Raw genomic sequence first — 17,600 nt, forward strand, 5'->3', positions numbered from 1 at the left:
TATGGATAAAGTGGACTTCAAATAAGTTCAACACTGAATTTCACTTGACCTAGTTACCCTTTATTTTTCTTGAAAAATAACACAACATTAACATAAAGTGGAAAAAGCTTTTGAAAATAATTAATGCTACAGGATATCGTTTCTCAGAATCTAATAGAGAAACACATTTACACAAAAGTATATATTTATATATTTATATTCTTTAAGCAGTTTGGCAAGAACGGGGCTCACAGAAAACACCCTTTATAGCCACTGAACAAAAGAAAAATAGATTCAAAAGAAGCGGATGTTTGTACACTGAATTCAACACATTTGTGGAAAGTAGTTACTCACATTGACTTAATCAAACAAAATATCGGTATCAAAATGGGCTGGGAATCACGTCTAGAATATTAACATTTTGCTCTAAATCTTACCGCTGTACAAAACAAAAAAGGAGTCTGGGAAGAATAGCACCTGAATTGTAACGGCTATTTGAGACGCACTCACATCCACCCTTCACTCTGCTTTTTGGTTAGAACCTGCCCATTTATACTGTATACCCATCCACACTGTGTGGCTGTGTGTGTTTGAGACAGTCCTGGTACCCTTCTTAAGCGACAACACAGTAGCACAGTGAGTCCCCATCTTCTCTGTGTACAGATGCATCTACACCGAGGGGAAGCTGTACCCATGTAGGAACTTGTTATAAATAGACAGGTAAACTTAAGACTAATATACCACACTTTAAAAGTGCCAGATACTTTACTTAATAATAAAATTATTCGTCCTTTTGAAAAGAGGGAGTGTGTCAGAACTAAAATATTTTAGTCTACAATAGATGGTTGAAAATAAGACTAAAATAAACTACCAAACATGAAACCTTTTCCTGGGTGCATACGAACCAAAATAGAACAAAATGTTTGGGTCCTTCTGCCAACAGCATACCATACAACCAGTAGTACCAAGATAACGAATAAAAAATAGATCACAGCTGGAAAATCTACAATTGCTGTGAACATAGATAATGAAAGTTGGGAACAGCTTTGTAAAAGAAAAAGGGTTTTAGGGGATCCATATATATATATATATATATATATATATATATATATATTTATATTCCCACTTTGACGCACACTTAGTATAGTAGTTTCCCAAATTCCAAAAAACTCCTGAGTCTGTTTGTCAGTACATGAAAAAAGAAATGTACACAACATCGCAATGAACTAATGTTGTCCTAGTCCAGAAGCTCAACCCCACCCCACCAGTTCAATAAGTGCTCCCAGTTCCTCATGGTTGGCCCAACCATTATGACGTACAAGTGCAAGCGTCTGTCCCTACTGGGAAGTCTGTCCCTATTGGGAAGTATCCCCCTGCGGTGTCCTGAGCGAGGTGCCAGCTGCACACCTCCTCTCCTGCTCTAGGAGATCCTCTGGATGAGCTTCTCATCCGACAGGCAGTACAGGGTGTTGACCGACAGCTCGGAGATGAAGGCCTCACAAGCTTTGCGGGACACCCCTCTGCAGCCCCGTAGGTCCAGCAGGGAAATGCAGGAGAGCCGGCGCAGGTACTTCAGACACGTGTCCGTCAGCCGGTTGCAGCCTGAAGAGGAGGCACACAGCGGCCATTAAAACAGATTGGAAATATTGAAGAGAACAGTCCGTTTTTAGCTACTACCCAAATAATGTTAAGCCACCAACATAAAGCTTCTGTTACATTTACTATAAATTAAAAATAAATAAAAGTTCACTATTAGTGTGTTATTCAATGCACTAATACTGACGGGCCTCAGCACGCCTAAGAAGATCAGTGGTGTAGAAAGTCTGTTGAAATTAAAGAAACCCAACTGGTCGGTTCCCTCCTCACTGTCTGCACGTATTGTTTGGTTCAAACTAGTTCTGCACCGTTTTTCTGCGCCGTTTTCCCAGACTGAGGTGAAACTCCTCAGTCTGGGAAGTTGTGTCGTCGTTGTCCCGACTGGGTTGAACAAATGATCTACTGACTTTCTCCTTTGGCGTCACCCTAATAGATTTGGTTGCAACCCTTCTTCCACTGCTTTGTTACAGTGTAACAGTGAGTCACAGTGACACACTGTGTATTGTTCATTTTTCACCTACTATCCATCTTTGTACACAAATTTTTTCAGATTCCGTCACTCTGAATAAATTGTACAATATTTCTAATCACACGTGTGCCTTCATCTCCTTCCTCATGAGCCAACTCGTGCGTGCATGCATGCATACATACATACATACACAAGTTAATCTTCCTGCAGCACGATTCTCCCCCTCCCCACTCCCCCCGCTGGCCCATGGTCACACTGCTCCCAAAGGCCGTGGCCTGGGCATGATTGCTCCTTCATACATACGTCATCACGTCGTAATAAGATGCATACGTCATCACCAAGCGTCCTCGCCGGCATAACAACAATGGAGAACAACAACGTGAATGCTGTCGTCGGCCCACTCGTGAACCGCTTGCCGCCAATTTTTAAAATGATTGTTGTGGGGAAGAAGGGCATGGACCTATAAAGAAAGAAGGGTCGCGCAAGGACTACGTCATCCAGCTCACGTTGCGTATCCGCACGTGTGCGCGTGTCATCTCATTAGCATCTGTACTTTCTTTGGCCACGGCACACCTCTCAAGTGTGCCGTGGCCAAGGGGCTGTTCCGTGCTGGAATACGGATGGCGTGGTCACACTAGCCAAACGTTCTAGACTTTAGTATGCAAATGAGCTCGGGCACGGGGCGCGGCCCTAGTGCGAGTGGCCCCCTCCTCGCTCAGGTGTGTGCCCTGAAAGCTCCCCCTCCTCCTCGCTCAGGTGTGTGCCCTGAAGGCTCCCTCTAAGCTCAACCTCCTCGCTCAGGTGTGTGCCCTGAAAGCTCCCGCTGAGCTCCCCCTCCTCCTCGCTCAGGTGTGTGCCCTGAAGGCTCTCTCTTAGCCCGTCCTCCTCCTTCCTTAGGATCAACCGGCTTTCTGCTCAGGTGTGCTCTTGGGCCCCTCTCCAAGCCCCTCCTCCTCACCTGCCAGGTTGATGTCGGTGAGCGTGTTGCGTGTGGACGAGCCCACAGCCGTCAGCAGGTTGATGGAGTTGTCGGTGAGGCAGGCGCAGCTGGACAGGTCCAGGCGGGTCAGCTGGGGCATGTGGCGGATCACCAGCCGCAGCGTGGAGTCGCTGATCTCCAGCCCCGACAGACGGAACCACTGCATGCTGCGCAGCTGGCTGCGGTTATCACAGCCTGGAGGGGGAGAGAGGGCCGGGGGGGGATCTCTACACTATGCGTCTCAGCCCAGAGAACATTATATAAAATATAGAAGAATGCTCACCTGGAGGAGTGACCAGGTCCCTGATCTGAGAGTCCTTGACCCCGTCTGCAAACCGCAGGTCCAGCGAGCGGAGGAGTGGGCAGCTTGAGGAGCTGAGGGCTGAGATGGACGACCAGCTGCAGCCCGAGAGCATCAGGTCCTTCAGCCCTGGAATAAAGAGGTCACGTTACAGACAGGCACATAACTGTCCCGTATAACTCCCATATGTAGCAATGAAAATGTACTAGGTAGGCGATGCATATGTATTTTAGAGATGTTCCGATTATAGATTTTGATGGTACGATTAGAGTCCGAGGAATGACCAGGTCAATAATTTGGCCAGAGAAAATCCTTCCATTATCGTTATTTATTTCTGATTTTAGTCTAAATGAAAGAATTGAGTGAGAGCATCTCTCAGCAGGTGTTCTTAACCCGGGCCCTTAACAAGGTCCCTTGGGCTGGAGGTCAGCACTACAACGAGCCCGGTCTGATACCGGAGTCCGAGGCCCTGGACTGCAGGTCTCACCAGGCAGCCGGCCGATGAGCCAGCCCAGCTGCTTCTTAGAGATGTTGGTCCAGGAGAGGTCCAGGATGAGGGGCTGCCGTTTGATGATGCCCGTCAGCGCCTGGGGGGTGATGGTGCGCTTGATGCTCAAGTCGATCCTCGACCACAACCGCTTGTCTAGACACCTGATGACAAACGCACGAGTGTCAGTCTCTATATATATATATAAATATATAATTTCGATTAGTATTTAACCTCATGTAAGCTTGACGGGTGGTCCCGAGAGCCGTACCATTTATGCCAGCTCTTGCAGACCGCCATGCAGACACACAGGTCGGCCCGGCTCAGGTAGCTGAACACCGACACCCAGACCTCCCTCTCGCAGGCGGGGGCCCCCATCCCGGGATCCCGGTCAACCTCCGCCCCCCCCTGGAGGGCGGCCAGAGGCAGGCGGGGTGTGGCCTGTGAGGAGGAGGAACACGAGGAGGAGGAAGAGGCCCCGTTGCTGGGTCTGTCAGGCCGCCCCGGGCAGGGCCGCTTGGAGCCGTCCGGGTGTCCTACCCGGGGTTTGTGTGTGGGACCGCCCCGCAGGGGAGGCAGCGCGGTGTGTCTGTCCGCCAGCTGCTGCTCCCCCCGGGTGCTGGAGGTTCTGATGGGGGGCCGGATCAGCGCCCGGGCCAGCGCCCGGGCCGCCTTGTACGCGTTGGATACGGTAGAGCGGCGGGCGACAGCCGCCTCTAGCTTGGGGACGATGGTGGTGGGGTCACTCCTGGCCTTGGACAGCCGCTGGAGTGTGAGGGTCAGGCTCTCCTTGCTGTCCTGCTCCATCTCCTCCTCCCCTTCGTCCCCCTCTTCCACGTCCTCGAGTCCTCCGTCTTTGGCTGACCTGCCTCCTCTTCTGGCCTCGGGCAGGTTCTCCTTGCCCTCCTCTTCCTCCTCTTCTTCCTCACTGCCACTGCTGCTGCTGCTGGTGGTGCTGTCGTCGTCGCTCTCATCCATCTCTCCGTGACTCCGACCCCCTAAGCGCCCCCGCCCTGCACCTCCTCCTCTCAACCTCACCCCCCGGCCTCTCCCCCTGCGCGGCTCCCCCCGCAGCTCTGCCGGCGAGCTGGGGGAGGGCTGCTGCTGGAAGGTGGTTGTGGGGGGTTGGGGTGCGTGGGAGATGCGGCAAGACGTGCCACGCCCCCACAGGGCCCCCCGGCCTCGGCTCCGGGACAGTCTGCTGGCCGGGGACCGCATCCTGGGCAGCAAGCTGGAGGACAGCCGCGCGGGCGAACGCTCCAGAGAGTGCTTCTACCAGAGAGAGAGAGAAACACAGACGACCTCCCCACAGTCACTCTCGGCCACACTGGGAGACTGAGCCTTATGCAGGTGAAATACTAAGAAATCTACTAGTTATATGATCTGATATTTATATGAAACAAAACCGGTCTCTCACCGCCAAGAGTTTTCGGCGCTCCATTTTTATCTACAGAAAAACCAAGAGAAGATAAATCAAAAGAGGAGCCGTGGTTCATGGTCACAGTGTCTGATACACATACGTTGATTCAGCCCGAGTTGGTGTGTCCCGCTCACTCTCTTCTTCAGACGCAGCTCCAGGGGGCTGGCTCTCTTGCGGCTCTGCTGGTGCTGCAGTAGCAGCCTCTGGGAGGGCGGGGGCGCTGTCCGTGGAGCCGGGCCCTGGCCATGGCCCTCCCGGTGGGCCAGCTTGGATGGCCGCGAGGAGGCAGAGCCCACCGACGCCACACTGTCCTCGTCACTTGAAGACTGACGGGAGAAAGAGGATGGGAGTCAACAAGGGGTTCAGGTCCGACATACTGGGAACAATGGTCTGATTATATGGCGGCTTCACCTCTGAACCGGAGCCTTTGCCACGGTAACACTTGGGACACTCCCAGCAGCTGGGCAGGTCCTTGTTAACTCTCCCCTCGCCGGGCTCCTGGTAGAAACAAACCGTCCATCAGCTGGGAATGCATTGAGCTCTGGACACAGCTACATTAGTGTGTTGAGATACTCCAGTTCACCTGGGAATGTATTGAGAACTGGACACAGCTACATTAGTGTGTTGAGAGACAAACCGTCATGCACTCGGGATGGTTGATCTCAGCGCAGTTGGAACACTCCATGAGTGTGTGAGTGGAGGGGTTGGACTCCTCCGGCTCCCCTTCACCACATACAGCACAGCGGGCTGTGTTGGGCAGGGCGGGCTAAACAGAGATCAGAGGAGTCAGGCAAGCTGCTCTTATGCTTCAGCAGAACCCACAGACTACATCACCTGGACTAGAACTCATGGCCTAGAGTTCATGTACTAGAACTCATGGAGCACATGAACTAGAGCCAGCGTTCACGTTAGCCGGCTATAGCCAGACATTGGCCGATTGGACGCACGCATGGCCGGTATAATAAAATGTAAACGGCCCACATGTCGGAGAAAAAAAAAGAAAGAAGTTCACATTTATGTATGAATTAATCAGTAGCATATGAAAACCAGTAACAAACACGAACGTGCATTCATGAACGCGCGCAGTGCACCCGCACATGCATACACATGTCACTCAGTGGCCACACTGTTGAACGCTGATAGGCTGTCATCACGCGAAATTCGCGTCAAAGTTGAAATATTTCAACTCGAGCAAATTTGTCGCGGCACAAATCCTCGTGAACGCGCTCGCCTGTGCACGGCGAAAGTGTGGCGCGACAAATGAAAACTTGTTGCCTGTTTTCACTCGCGAAAAATTCGTCCGATACGCGTCTCTACGTTCACTTTGTATGGGATCTTGTCGCCCCGTTGCGTTTGGTGTGAACACACAAATCTTTCCCGACTGGGCAAAGCTGGCCAAAATCACCAGTACAATCCCCGTGTCCAGTGTTCCTGCGGAACGAGCCTTTTCTCTCCAAAACAGGATTAAAACATCTATCAGAAACCGCCTAGCTGAGGAAAAGGTGACGAGGCTGATGCGCATAACGAGCCTTGGGCTGGGGTTGAAAGACTTCAACTTTTCGCGAGCAGCGGAGCACTTCCATGCCATGAAGTTGCGCCGAAAGTAACCTGCAAGAATTTCAATTATCCAATTAATTATTTTTTACCCGTTTACCATTTTTGCCGAGAATGGCCGTTATGTTTTTTTTGCCTAGGCTAATTTAATAAATGGCATTTATTGAAGCAACTTAGTTTGTGTCGTTTGTCGTTTAAATGTGGACTTTTGGTGATTATTTAATTATTAGTGAATAACGTCCGGAAGATATCCCAAATGTCCGATATTCTGGAATAGTGTCTGACATTTGTCCGCCCAAGAAAAAGTCTAGCGTGAACGCTGACTAGAGCACATTGAGCTGTTGGACTAGAGCTCATGGACTACTGTGTTCCTCCACTATGAATCAGCCATTCAGGGGTCCTCACCGCCAGGCACTGCCTCATGACGCAGCCCTTCTTCATGCGTCCTGGGCCGCCGAACTTCCTCATGTCGTGGCAGAACTGGCAGCTGCCGCACTCCTTCCTGCTGCAGCCGTTGCACCGCTTGCAGCGGACCCGGCGGCGCCGCAGCACCGACAGGGAGGAGACCGGCTTCAGGGGGCGGGGCGTCGGGGGCTTCTGGGAGGGGCCCGCGCGGGGCCGGTAGACCACGGGTGGGGGAGGGGTGGGAGAACGGTACCACGACGGCTGGAAAAAGAAGGTCAGAGGAGAACAGTTACAATCTGGAATACCACGCACGGCCGGCTGTCTTACCCCAGGAGTGACAGCTCCTCACCCGTTTAGGCCACTTGACGATAGGCTCCCCGGTGTAGGAGAGCTTGGCCTCGTCGGCCGCGTGCTGCCTCAGCACTGCCTGGGAGGAGCAGAAACAGAAGACATTGAAGAACTCCAGCCTAGTGGTTGTTATTATCAATCCAATGGATCAGGATGTTGGTAAAATAACAACAGAGGTGTTGGGGACCACCAGGTGGAGACACTCACCCGCATGCCCTCCAGCAGGGCAGCAGCATCCTGGATCCCTTCAGGGACGCACTTCTTGTTGGCCGGCAGCTCCTCCAGCTTGCCCACCAGGTTCCAAAGGCCCTCCAGCTCGTAGGGGGTCAGCTCCGCACGCCGCCCGCCGCCCGGCTCCGGCTTGCAATCCTCCTCCTCCTCCTCTGCCATCTCCGTGATGACCTTCTCCTCGCCTTCACTGTCGGCGCCGTCCGGGGCGCCGTTGTCTGTGGGCTTGTTGGCCTGGAACTCCTCACGGGTCAGGCCTGAGAGAGAGAGGGAGGAGAGAGAGGAAGGGAAGAAAGTGAGGAATGAATCACATTCATTGATGCAAACACATCTTTGGTTAAAAAAGAAGAGCTAAAAAAGAAATCCAATAACCAAAAAAAGAGGTCATAATAAGGGCCCCCTACACCACAACGAGTTATGTTGATGGTTTAGGACTACAGATTATGACAGTGTTTGTATGTGGGGGGTGTGGCCGACCCTCACCTATGCCCAGGGAGTACTTCTGGAACTCTGGGGTGAGGTGGGAGGTGCTGGTCATGCAGTAGAGATATCTCTCCAGCACATACCAACACATCTCAAAGTAGAATGGGTAGCGGAACTTGGCTGGCACCTGGAGGGGGGGGGGGGGGATATTAATCCTGCGTTACAAATGCTTCCATTTACATTCAGGTATAATAGAGTCGTCCCATCTGTCACAATTAAAACAAATTTGACTACATCAATAAAAAAGTATTTCTGCTGTTTATTCAGGTTTGAATAAATAGCAGTGTTTCATAAATAATAACGTTTGAGTTAAAGAGACCGAACAATCGTTAAACCAAATCCCGGAGAGAAGCCTGATGACCCCTAATGCTGGCGTGCAGACGGTGCGTCTCACCCTCGTGCGGTCCTCGATGCTGTAGATGTTGAGCTGCATGGGGATGTTGAAGCTGTGGAGGAAGTTTCCTCCGAACACCAGCGTGTCCTCTGGGGTGTATACTGCATGGATCCAGCCTGGGGACACGGCGCACAACAGTGGTTACTAGTGTGTGCGCGGCTTGTGTTCACGTGTTGTGTGCGCATGTTGTGAGCGATGGTGAATTAACGTACCAGACGGAATCATGAACGTGTATCCCTGCTTAAGTTCTATCCTCTGACAGTCATGGCACTTGTCTCCCAGGAAGATATCGCCTTGTTTCCCTGACAACACCCAGTTCTCATAGGTCTCCAGGTTCTGGGGCGAGGGTGGGATCAGCCAGAACACCTGCACACGGGAGAAAGGCCCATCAATAAGGTGAGGATGTAGAGCGTTCAGCTTTAAAGGTCCCATGGCATGCTACTTTATGGCTGCTTTAAAGAGCCCATGCCATCAAAATCACATTTTTCCTGTTTGTTAAATGACATAGGTCTGAATAAGTTTGTGAGCTGTGGTAAGTTTGAAATCTATGCAGTTTGTCTGCTGAATGCAATAGGCAATGAAAGGAAAAAGGCAGAAGAAATGAGCCAATCTGGATAAGGTGACACTGTGACGTAGCGTTGTCAAACTATTATTCATGGCCCTGCCCACTTGGTTGGTTCGTAACCACCCACAAGAATTCTGAAGGAGTCGTGATTGAGCTAGTGCTAAATGCTAATACGTGTATGGTAGTTGCTTAGTTCATAGTAACAGGCTAGTTACAGAATTTTGAATGCAATGGCAGAACGACATCGAAGTTCATGAACTGCGACATGCTGCCTGCCGCCGGTTGCCGCGAGGCACCACCGCCGTGAAGCACCACCGCCCGGCAGCGGGCAGCCGGGCGGTGGTGCCTTGCGCCGGCAGCAGGCAGCGCGCGGTTCTGTCTACTACAGATTGATGTGGAAGTGGAAGAACCAGAGACGTCGGAGAACCCGACGAAGTCCTTTGGGATTCATTATATCGTCTGGACGTGCACACAGCTTTTGGCCGTGATAATATGTATTATTTGATATAGATATCTATGTATTATATGATATTATTTATATATAGAGCTCCAGGACTGTAACGCAAGTGTTGTACACTTCCTTGTTATTTGGATAACCGTTCTGCTGTTGGTGTGATAACACGTCGGACTCTCGTCTCTGGTATTTCTACAACGAGACTCGTAGTGGGGGTTTTCTCAGCCATGGTTGAGAATGAATTGGGGGAAAGGAACTTTGGCTTTGACTCCCTGAAGTAGGCATGAACCACAACATGGAGGAGAAAGGGATTGTTGACCGCGGTCGTCTCCCGCCGGAGCCTCGCTGCCGATGGACCACCGCTTCAGGAGGCGGTGATTAGCGCTGACCGCTGCCGAGGCGGCGGGAAGCAGGGCTCAAGCGGGATACATTCACGGCCAACAATCCCCTTCTCCTCCATGTCGTGGTTCATGTACTTCAGGGAGTCAAAGCCAAAGTTCCTTTCCCCCAATTCATTCTCAACCATGGCTGAGATGACCCCCACTACGAGTCTCGTTGTAGAAATACCAGAGACGAGAGTCCGACGTGTTATCACACCAACAGCAGAACGGTTATCCAAATAACAAGGAAGTGTACAACACTTGCGTTACAATCCTGGGGCTCTACATCTAAATAATATCATATAATACATAGATATCTATATCAAATAATACATATGATCACAGCCAAAAGCTGTGTGCACCTCCAGACGATATAATGAATCGCAAAGGACTTCGTCGGGTTCTCCGACGTCTCTGGTTCTTCCACTTCCACATCAATCTGAAGAAGACGCGGTCGTTTGAGATTCATAATAGCCTATCGTCTGGAGGCTCACACAGCTTTTGGCCGTGATAATATATATTATGATATAGATATCTATGTATTAAATGGGTTTCTAAGAGCCATTGCGATACATCCACCGTAAACAGAGCGCATGGTACCGTGGCTACAAGCTGCTCAGGGCCAGGTGATAATATATATTATAGATTATATGATATAGATATCTATGTATGATATAGGTTTCTAAGAGCCATTGCGATACATCCACCGTAAACAGAGCGCATGGTACCGTGGGCTGCTCAGGGCCAGGTGATAATATACATTATATATTATTTTATATTATATAGATATCTATTTATAATATGGGTTTCTACGAGCCATTGCGATACATCCACCGTAAACAGAGCGCATGGTACTGTGGCTACAAGCTGCTCAGGGCCACACCCCCACCCCCCTCCTTGACCTGCCTTGACACGCCCACCGTAACCAGAGCGCATTGTACTGTGGCTACAAGCTGCTCAGGGCCACACCCCCACCCCCCTCCTTGACCTGCCTTGACACGCCCACCGAAACAGCGCATTTGGGGGAAGCTCAATGTGCGACAGGTTCGGAGTGGCTGTAACTCTGCACCACGGCTGAATTTCGGGGACGTCTTTGAATACTGTATTTGTGGCCCACTAATACCTATATTAAAGCATCCATAAATAGCATGGCATGGGATCTTTAAGATAGATATTAGTAGGCCCCAAACACAGTATTTGGAGACATTCCCGAAATTCAGCTGTGGTGCAGAATTACAGCCACTACGAGCCAGTCGCACATTGAGCTTTCCCCAAATGCGCCGTTTCGGTGTCTGTAGCTTTAATGCAAATGAGGAGGAGAGGCAGGTCAAGGAGGAGGGTGGGGGTGTGGCCCTGAGAAGCTTGCAGCCACGGTACCATGCGCTCTGTTTACAGTGGATGTATCGCAATGGCGAGGGGCACACAGCCTTTAGCCGTGTTCTGTAAATATTCTAGAACGCACGGGAGTCCTGGAGCTCTATATCTAAATAATATCATATTATACATAGATATCTATATCATATAATATATATTATCAAGGCCAAAAGCGGTGTGAGCCTCCAGACAATATTATGAATCTCAAACGACCGCATCGGGTTCTCGACGTCTCTGGTTCATCCACGTCCACATCAATCTGAAGTAGACTGAACCACGACATGGAGGAGAAAGAATTGTTGCCCGCGATTGTTGACCGCGGTTGTCTCAACCGGAGCCTCTCTGCCGAGGCAGCGGTCAGCGCTTAGGCACCATCGCCTCCTGCAGCGCCGAGGCGGTGGTCCCTCGGCAGCCGGAAGTGGGGCTCAGGCGGGAGACATTCGCGGCCAACAATCCCTTTCTCCTCCATGTTGTGGTTCATGTACTTCAGGGAGGCAAAGCCAAAGTTTCTTTCCCCAAATTCATTCTCAACCATGGCGTAGATAACCCCCACTACGAGTCTCGTTGTGGAAATACCAGAGACGAGAATCAGACGTGTTATGCGCCATAACACCAACAGCAGAACGGTTATCCAAATAACAAGGAAGTGTACAACACTTGCGTTACAGTCCTGGAGCTCTATATCTCAATAATATCATATAATGCATATTATCATGGCCAAAAGCTGTGTGCGCCTCCAGACGATATTATGAATCACAAACAACTTCGTTGGGATCTCCCACGTCTCTGGTTCTTCCACTTCCACATCAATCTTAAGTAGACTGAAAGGCACGCTGCCTGCTGCCGGGCGGTGGTGCTTCGCGGCGGTGGTGCCCTGCGGCAACCTGCGTCAGGCACCATGTTGCAGTTCATGTACTTCAGGGAGTCAAAGCCATTCCTTCTAAACCATGGCTGAGATAAACCTGACTAAAGTCTTGTTGTGGAAATTAGGGGTGCGACGATACACTCAACTCACGAGACGAGACGAGACACGATATTGGGTTCACGAGAACGAGACGAGACGAGATTTTAAGAAAACTGACAAAATATATGACTGGACCAACAGACTTTTATTTAACCGAGTTGCACATGCATTTGAAATGTTTTATTATAACTCTTTACATGCATGAAATTGAAACTAAAACTAAAATGTATAAAAGTTGAAGTAAAATAAATTTAATTTAATATTTCTCTTTTTTTCAAGTGCAAACAAATGATTTAAAATTGGCGGGGTCATCTTCGACGGTAGTACGGGTATTTTCCGACATCATTCTGGCTGTCTTTAGCTGTGTTCGAAATCGTTCCCTATACGCTTATGCCGCTTTTCCACTGCATGGTACCGACTCGACTCGACTCAGCTCGCATTTTTTGCGTTTCCACCGCGAAAACATGGTATCTGGTACCTGAAGTGGCTGCTTTTTTTAGTACCGCCTCGCTCTAGGTTCCAAGCGAGCTGAGCCGATGCTAAAAGGTAACGTCGGCAGACGGCCGGCCACTGATTGGCCAGAGAGTGTGACGAAGTCACGAGAGCGACATGGCAACCATGCTGGTAACAGCCATAGCAGCCAACATATTCCACTTCTTCAACATGCCAGCTAAATAGTAATGTTTTCGATGTCCTCCATTGTTGTTATGTGGGTTCTGTCCATGTGTGGGTTGCGTAGGTGTTGTTTGCGTCGCGTACAAAAATACGTCACAGCCCTTTCGTGCAGCCGACCCCGCCCACGTCCAGGAGGTACTTAACCGAGTTGCACATGCATTTTGAAATGTTTTATTATAACTCTTTACATGCATGAAATTGAAACTAAAACTAAAATGTATAAAAGTTGAAGTAAAAGTCCAGGAGGTACTTAACCGAGTTGCACATGCATTTTGAAATGTTTTATTATAACTCTTTACATGCATGAAATTGAAACTAAAACTAAAATGTATAAAAGTTGAAGTAAAATAAATTTAATTTAATATTTCTCTTTTTTTCAAGTGCAAACAAATTATTTAAAATTGGGTAATATCGTCGAGTTTAATCTCGCGAGATCTCGTGGCACGAGATCTCGTCACACCCCTAGTGGAAATACAAGAGACGTAAAAGAACCAACATGGTATACGCCATGACACCAACAGCAAACACTTGCGTTACAGTGTGTGTAATCACACACATGAGGAGCTCACACGGTCGTGTCTCATTGGCGGGCCAAATTCTCTGGGCGGGAAAGGCAGAAAAAGGGGAGGAGCTTAGATCCTTTATGACGACATATGGGACTACATTCCAAATCAGCGCGCTTGAGCCGCCGTTTTTTTCCAAAGGCGGGCAGAACACCTAGTGTTCGTTTTACACCGAACGCAAGTTTTAGCCACTGGGGGACCATAGGCAGGCTAGGGGAACTCATATTTAGAAAACCTCATAAAGTGAGATTTCCATGCCATGGGACCTTTAATAAAATCTGTCTGTTCAATGCCCAACACTAAACCTATAGCAAGTAGTAGCAACAGCATCTCTAGTTTATCACCACAGAACATGGGGATCAGAACAGACCTTTTCACCTCGCAGGATGTGGTACCAAACAGATGTGCCTCCAAAGTCAATATGGAAGTCTGTGAAGCAGCCCTGCACACTCATCAGACAGTACCTGGGGAGAGACACACCAGATGTAGAGCACCACACAACTCTAGCAGGTCGTCAGGTGGGAGGGTTACAAGGAATTTAATTCGTTTTGAGGAAGAATTATTTTGAATCTTGAGTCCGATTTTTTTTTCCATCTGCTGGAGAGAGACTCACTTCTGTACTTTGGGGTAGTGCATGTCTATGATGGCGTTGGTGGAGTCCCTCTGCCTCTCCTTCAGGTGCCGTGGCCACATGTTGTCGACCCAGTCTATCAGGTCCACCTGTGGGTCAGAGGAGGAAACAACTTCTTCTCCGCAATCTAATTCCATACAAAATATTTACAATGCATTTTGCCAAGGAAAAACATTGACCAACGAGTACAAATTGCTGCTGGGGCCTGGTGTGGTGCCACTGTGTTATCTGAGGTTAGTACTGTCAGCACACTGACCGATGCGGGCCGCTTCACCAGGTTCTCCAGCTTGGTGTGGCTGAACTCCAGGCTGATGACGTTGTAGAGCTTCTCCCGCTCAGAGGGGGGTGTGTCGTAGTAGCGGCGCCACTGGGCCATGGACATCTCGATGCCCTTCTGGGTGTTGACGTCCATCACGTCCACGATGCGCCGGCTGCCTGTGGGACAGAGGGAGTGAGCATCACAGAGCATAATGCCACCGCATCCATGGAGTATAAGGACGGTTTTTATTAATAGAAACGAATTCATATCACACTATTAACAAAAAAGTAGAAAACAAATTCTGGTTTGAATTTGTATAGATGATAAAACTGAGCAAAAAGGTATTCGTGGTCATGAAGGACACATAAATGGCACCTACCAACAAACAACTTGACATCGCTTACACTAAAGTCAGGGTCCGGCATTCTGAAAGACAACAAAAATATAATTAAAATATAAATTTAATCTCTGAGGGAGTTTAGACAAAGGGCTTGCCAAATCATAGTGTTTGAACTGAACGGGAAAAATAAAAGAAAAGTGTAGTGGTTGGAGGGAGGACCTTACTCTATGCCTAGTCCATCTGCCTTCTCAAAGATAATGGGGTCTCTGAGGCCTTCCCTCTGTATGTACTTGAATGTGAAATCTGGAAACAAGACCAAGAAGGACGAGAAACAGTTATCAAAGCAGCACTCAAATAAATCATCAAACAAAAGCTTGGTTTATACATGCCAAAAACAGATTTTTTTGTATCATATTTTATTGCTTTTACAACCCTACTTTGAAGAGTATATGCAAAGCAATTCCACTTCACACAACAGAAGATAAAATGGTTCTTTAGAAAGAAAGGTAAATATTAGTTTGCTTTAATAGTTTAACCTGACCTTTGCCCTCCATGCGCTTGATGAGTTCAGAGTTGAAGCGGTCCCCGTGCAGCTTCTCGTCCAGGTCGAAGGTTCGCTTCCCCTCAATCTCGTCGTCCGAGATGCCATCATCCTGGTAGCGCCGCCGGGTGCCTGTGCGCTATAGACCGACGGAGAGACACTCAACACAAGCTCAACCACACCTGCTTACTATGAGACAGGTAGGATTTTCCATTCTGACATTTTTTAATGAAAGAAGGTTGGCTCTTGGTCACAGGGCAATTAAGAAATGTTTTCAATAAAACACATCTGCAGCAAGGAAATAAAATAGCAGTGAGGCTTGGATGTGGATCATAGTTACACAAGACAACAATGTATGAATGGTAAACTGTTCAATGGGTACTATCTGTCCATCTATATCTATATATATATATATAATTGAACATTTATAGTCTGTGATGAAAGGTTTGCTGTTGGCCCATATTCTACAAAATTGTGTTCCCCGTGTGAACTCGAGCAGCTAGTATTAAATTGTAGCTATCAGTCAAAAAATTGCATAACAGGCAATAGAGATTGCTTACTAAACATTAAATGGCTGCTATATTTATTAAATAATGGCAATCATACCAAATAGCCTATTTTCTCAAATATTTACAAGGATAGTGTAATAAATTACATAAAAACATTTACCATTATGTAAGAAAGAAGAGAGCGACACAACATTAATTCCTTGGCTGCCTGAACAACAATCAGGCCGCCGCCAACTATTCAATAGTTCCAATCCAAGCCAAACAATGCATTAGTACAATAGCAGGGGTTAATCTTCCATACACAATGCCACCCCCTCCTTCCTAACTTAAATTCATCCTCTGCAGCGGCTTGGCTGGCAGATGGATGAAGCCTAAATAACCCTTCCCCCCAACCCCGAATTAATCATCAAGTCTATTATTAATCTTTAAAAAGTATTATCCATAAAACAAAGCAAGATAAGGAAAATATAAAACCATTATTACATGAATAGGTTAAGGCGAGTGCCTGTTATAAAGATCCATTGTGGTTCAAGAACAAGTTTAAAGGCATATAGTAATATGGTTTGCTAAATGACTAGTGGTACGGTAATAGGAGTGTATGAGACTAATTTAGTAATAATAGAGTATATATTACTAATATAGCACTAATATAGTATATCGTAGTTATATAATACTAATGTCTTGTTGATTTGGAAGGCTCTCATTAGTGTAAGCGACTTTAAATAAAATACAGAATGGCCAGAGCCACATACTCTGTTTAAAATAGTAGTATTTTATAGTAGTTGTAGTAATAGTATACATGTTTTTGATAACCGTATTAACTGAATAACGGCAATTTGGTTGAGTTGATGGGTGAAGGAGACCAAACAATGACAGTGAGTAGCGACTCACCAGCCGCTTGCTGTAGCGCGGGTGCGGGTCCTCCATCGCCTTCAGCAGAGAGAAGGGTCACAGGTTCAACACAGAAGCTATACAGTAATGTTAATGTGTATTAAATGTGTAGATTGTGAGGTTAATCAACCCGGGAATCCGAAGCGACCCGTGAGCAGCTAGCTCTATAGCCTAGCTCACATTAGCAGTGTTTGGCTAGCAGGCTAGCGTCGACCAACAATAAGAGTGTTCCCGTCCAGGCTACGGGACGTCAAACCCCGCGGGGTCCTCGGTACACGGAGGAGACGGTACTGATATCGACTGATACCGCAGCACGGTCTCGGTCTTTCCCGGTCCTCCTGACCGCCGTCATAATGAGCCGAGCCGCGGCTCCTTTCTTAAGTAGCCTAGATGCTAGGGCTAGCCTCGGCTATCGGAGATTAGCTTCAGTTGTTATACTTTTTTAATCATACCTCTTTATGAAGTCCTTGGCGTTATGGGTGTTAAGGTGTTGTTTCTGGGTCAATGTGCGTGTAGCCTCTCGGTCCAGCCCTCCCCCATGTCGTACCCTTGGTTCTAATATCTACGGCTGCTCTGGGTGTTGTTGTCCGATAAAGTTAAGACGCTTCGCTACGAGACGCCATTTTCAGCTGGTCACAAAACACACGACCAGGACAGAAGACCCGCCTCCACATCCATACCGGCAAATCAGAGAAGGGGAGCCGAGCACAGCATGAACACGATTGGACAAGGAAATTGCTATTTATCTTTATCGCGAATTCATTTCTGGAAGAAGTGTACTGCACCGCGTCCCAACGTTTAACACAGACAG

At 48.3% G+C, this 17,600-nt stretch overlaps 1 protein-coding gene across 1 annotated transcript; it reads right to left on the reverse strand.

Moving 5' to 3' along the window:
• Nucleotides 1-20: 20 nt before the first annotated feature.
• kdm2ab (lysine (K)-specific demethylase 2Ab) lies at nt 21-17,498 on the reverse strand. The gene is made up of 23 exons (XM_056600624.1): nt 17,242-17,498; nt 16,790-16,828; nt 15,390-15,528; nt 15,073-15,151; nt 14,888-14,934; nt 14,506-14,684; nt 14,232-14,338; nt 13,989-14,082; nt 8,856-9,009; nt 8,644-8,759; nt 8,250-8,376; nt 7,746-8,023; nt 7,540-7,617; nt 7,191-7,451; nt 5,869-5,997; nt 5,643-5,729; nt 5,366-5,557; nt 5,229-5,258; nt 4,083-5,083; nt 3,812-3,975; nt 3,307-3,453; nt 3,003-3,218; nt 21-1,581 (listed from the first exon to the last, which is right to left on the reverse strand). The coding sequence occupies exons 2-23, from the start codon at nt 16,823-16,825 to the stop codon at nt 1,400-1,402; spliced, it is 3,843 nt and encodes a 1,280-aa protein (XP_056456599.1). The 5' UTR covers nt 16,826-16,828; nt 17,242-17,498; the 3' UTR covers nt 21-1,399.
• Nucleotides 17,499-17,600: the final 102 nt, after the last annotated feature.

Source organism: Gadus chalcogrammus, chromosome 10 (assembly GCF_026213295.1).
Source record: "Gadus chalcogrammus isolate NIFS_2021 chromosome 10, NIFS_Gcha_1.0, whole genome shotgun sequence".
In the NCBI taxonomy this organism is placed as follows: Eukaryota; Metazoa; Chordata; class Actinopteri; order Gadiformes; family Gadidae; genus Gadus; species Gadus chalcogrammus.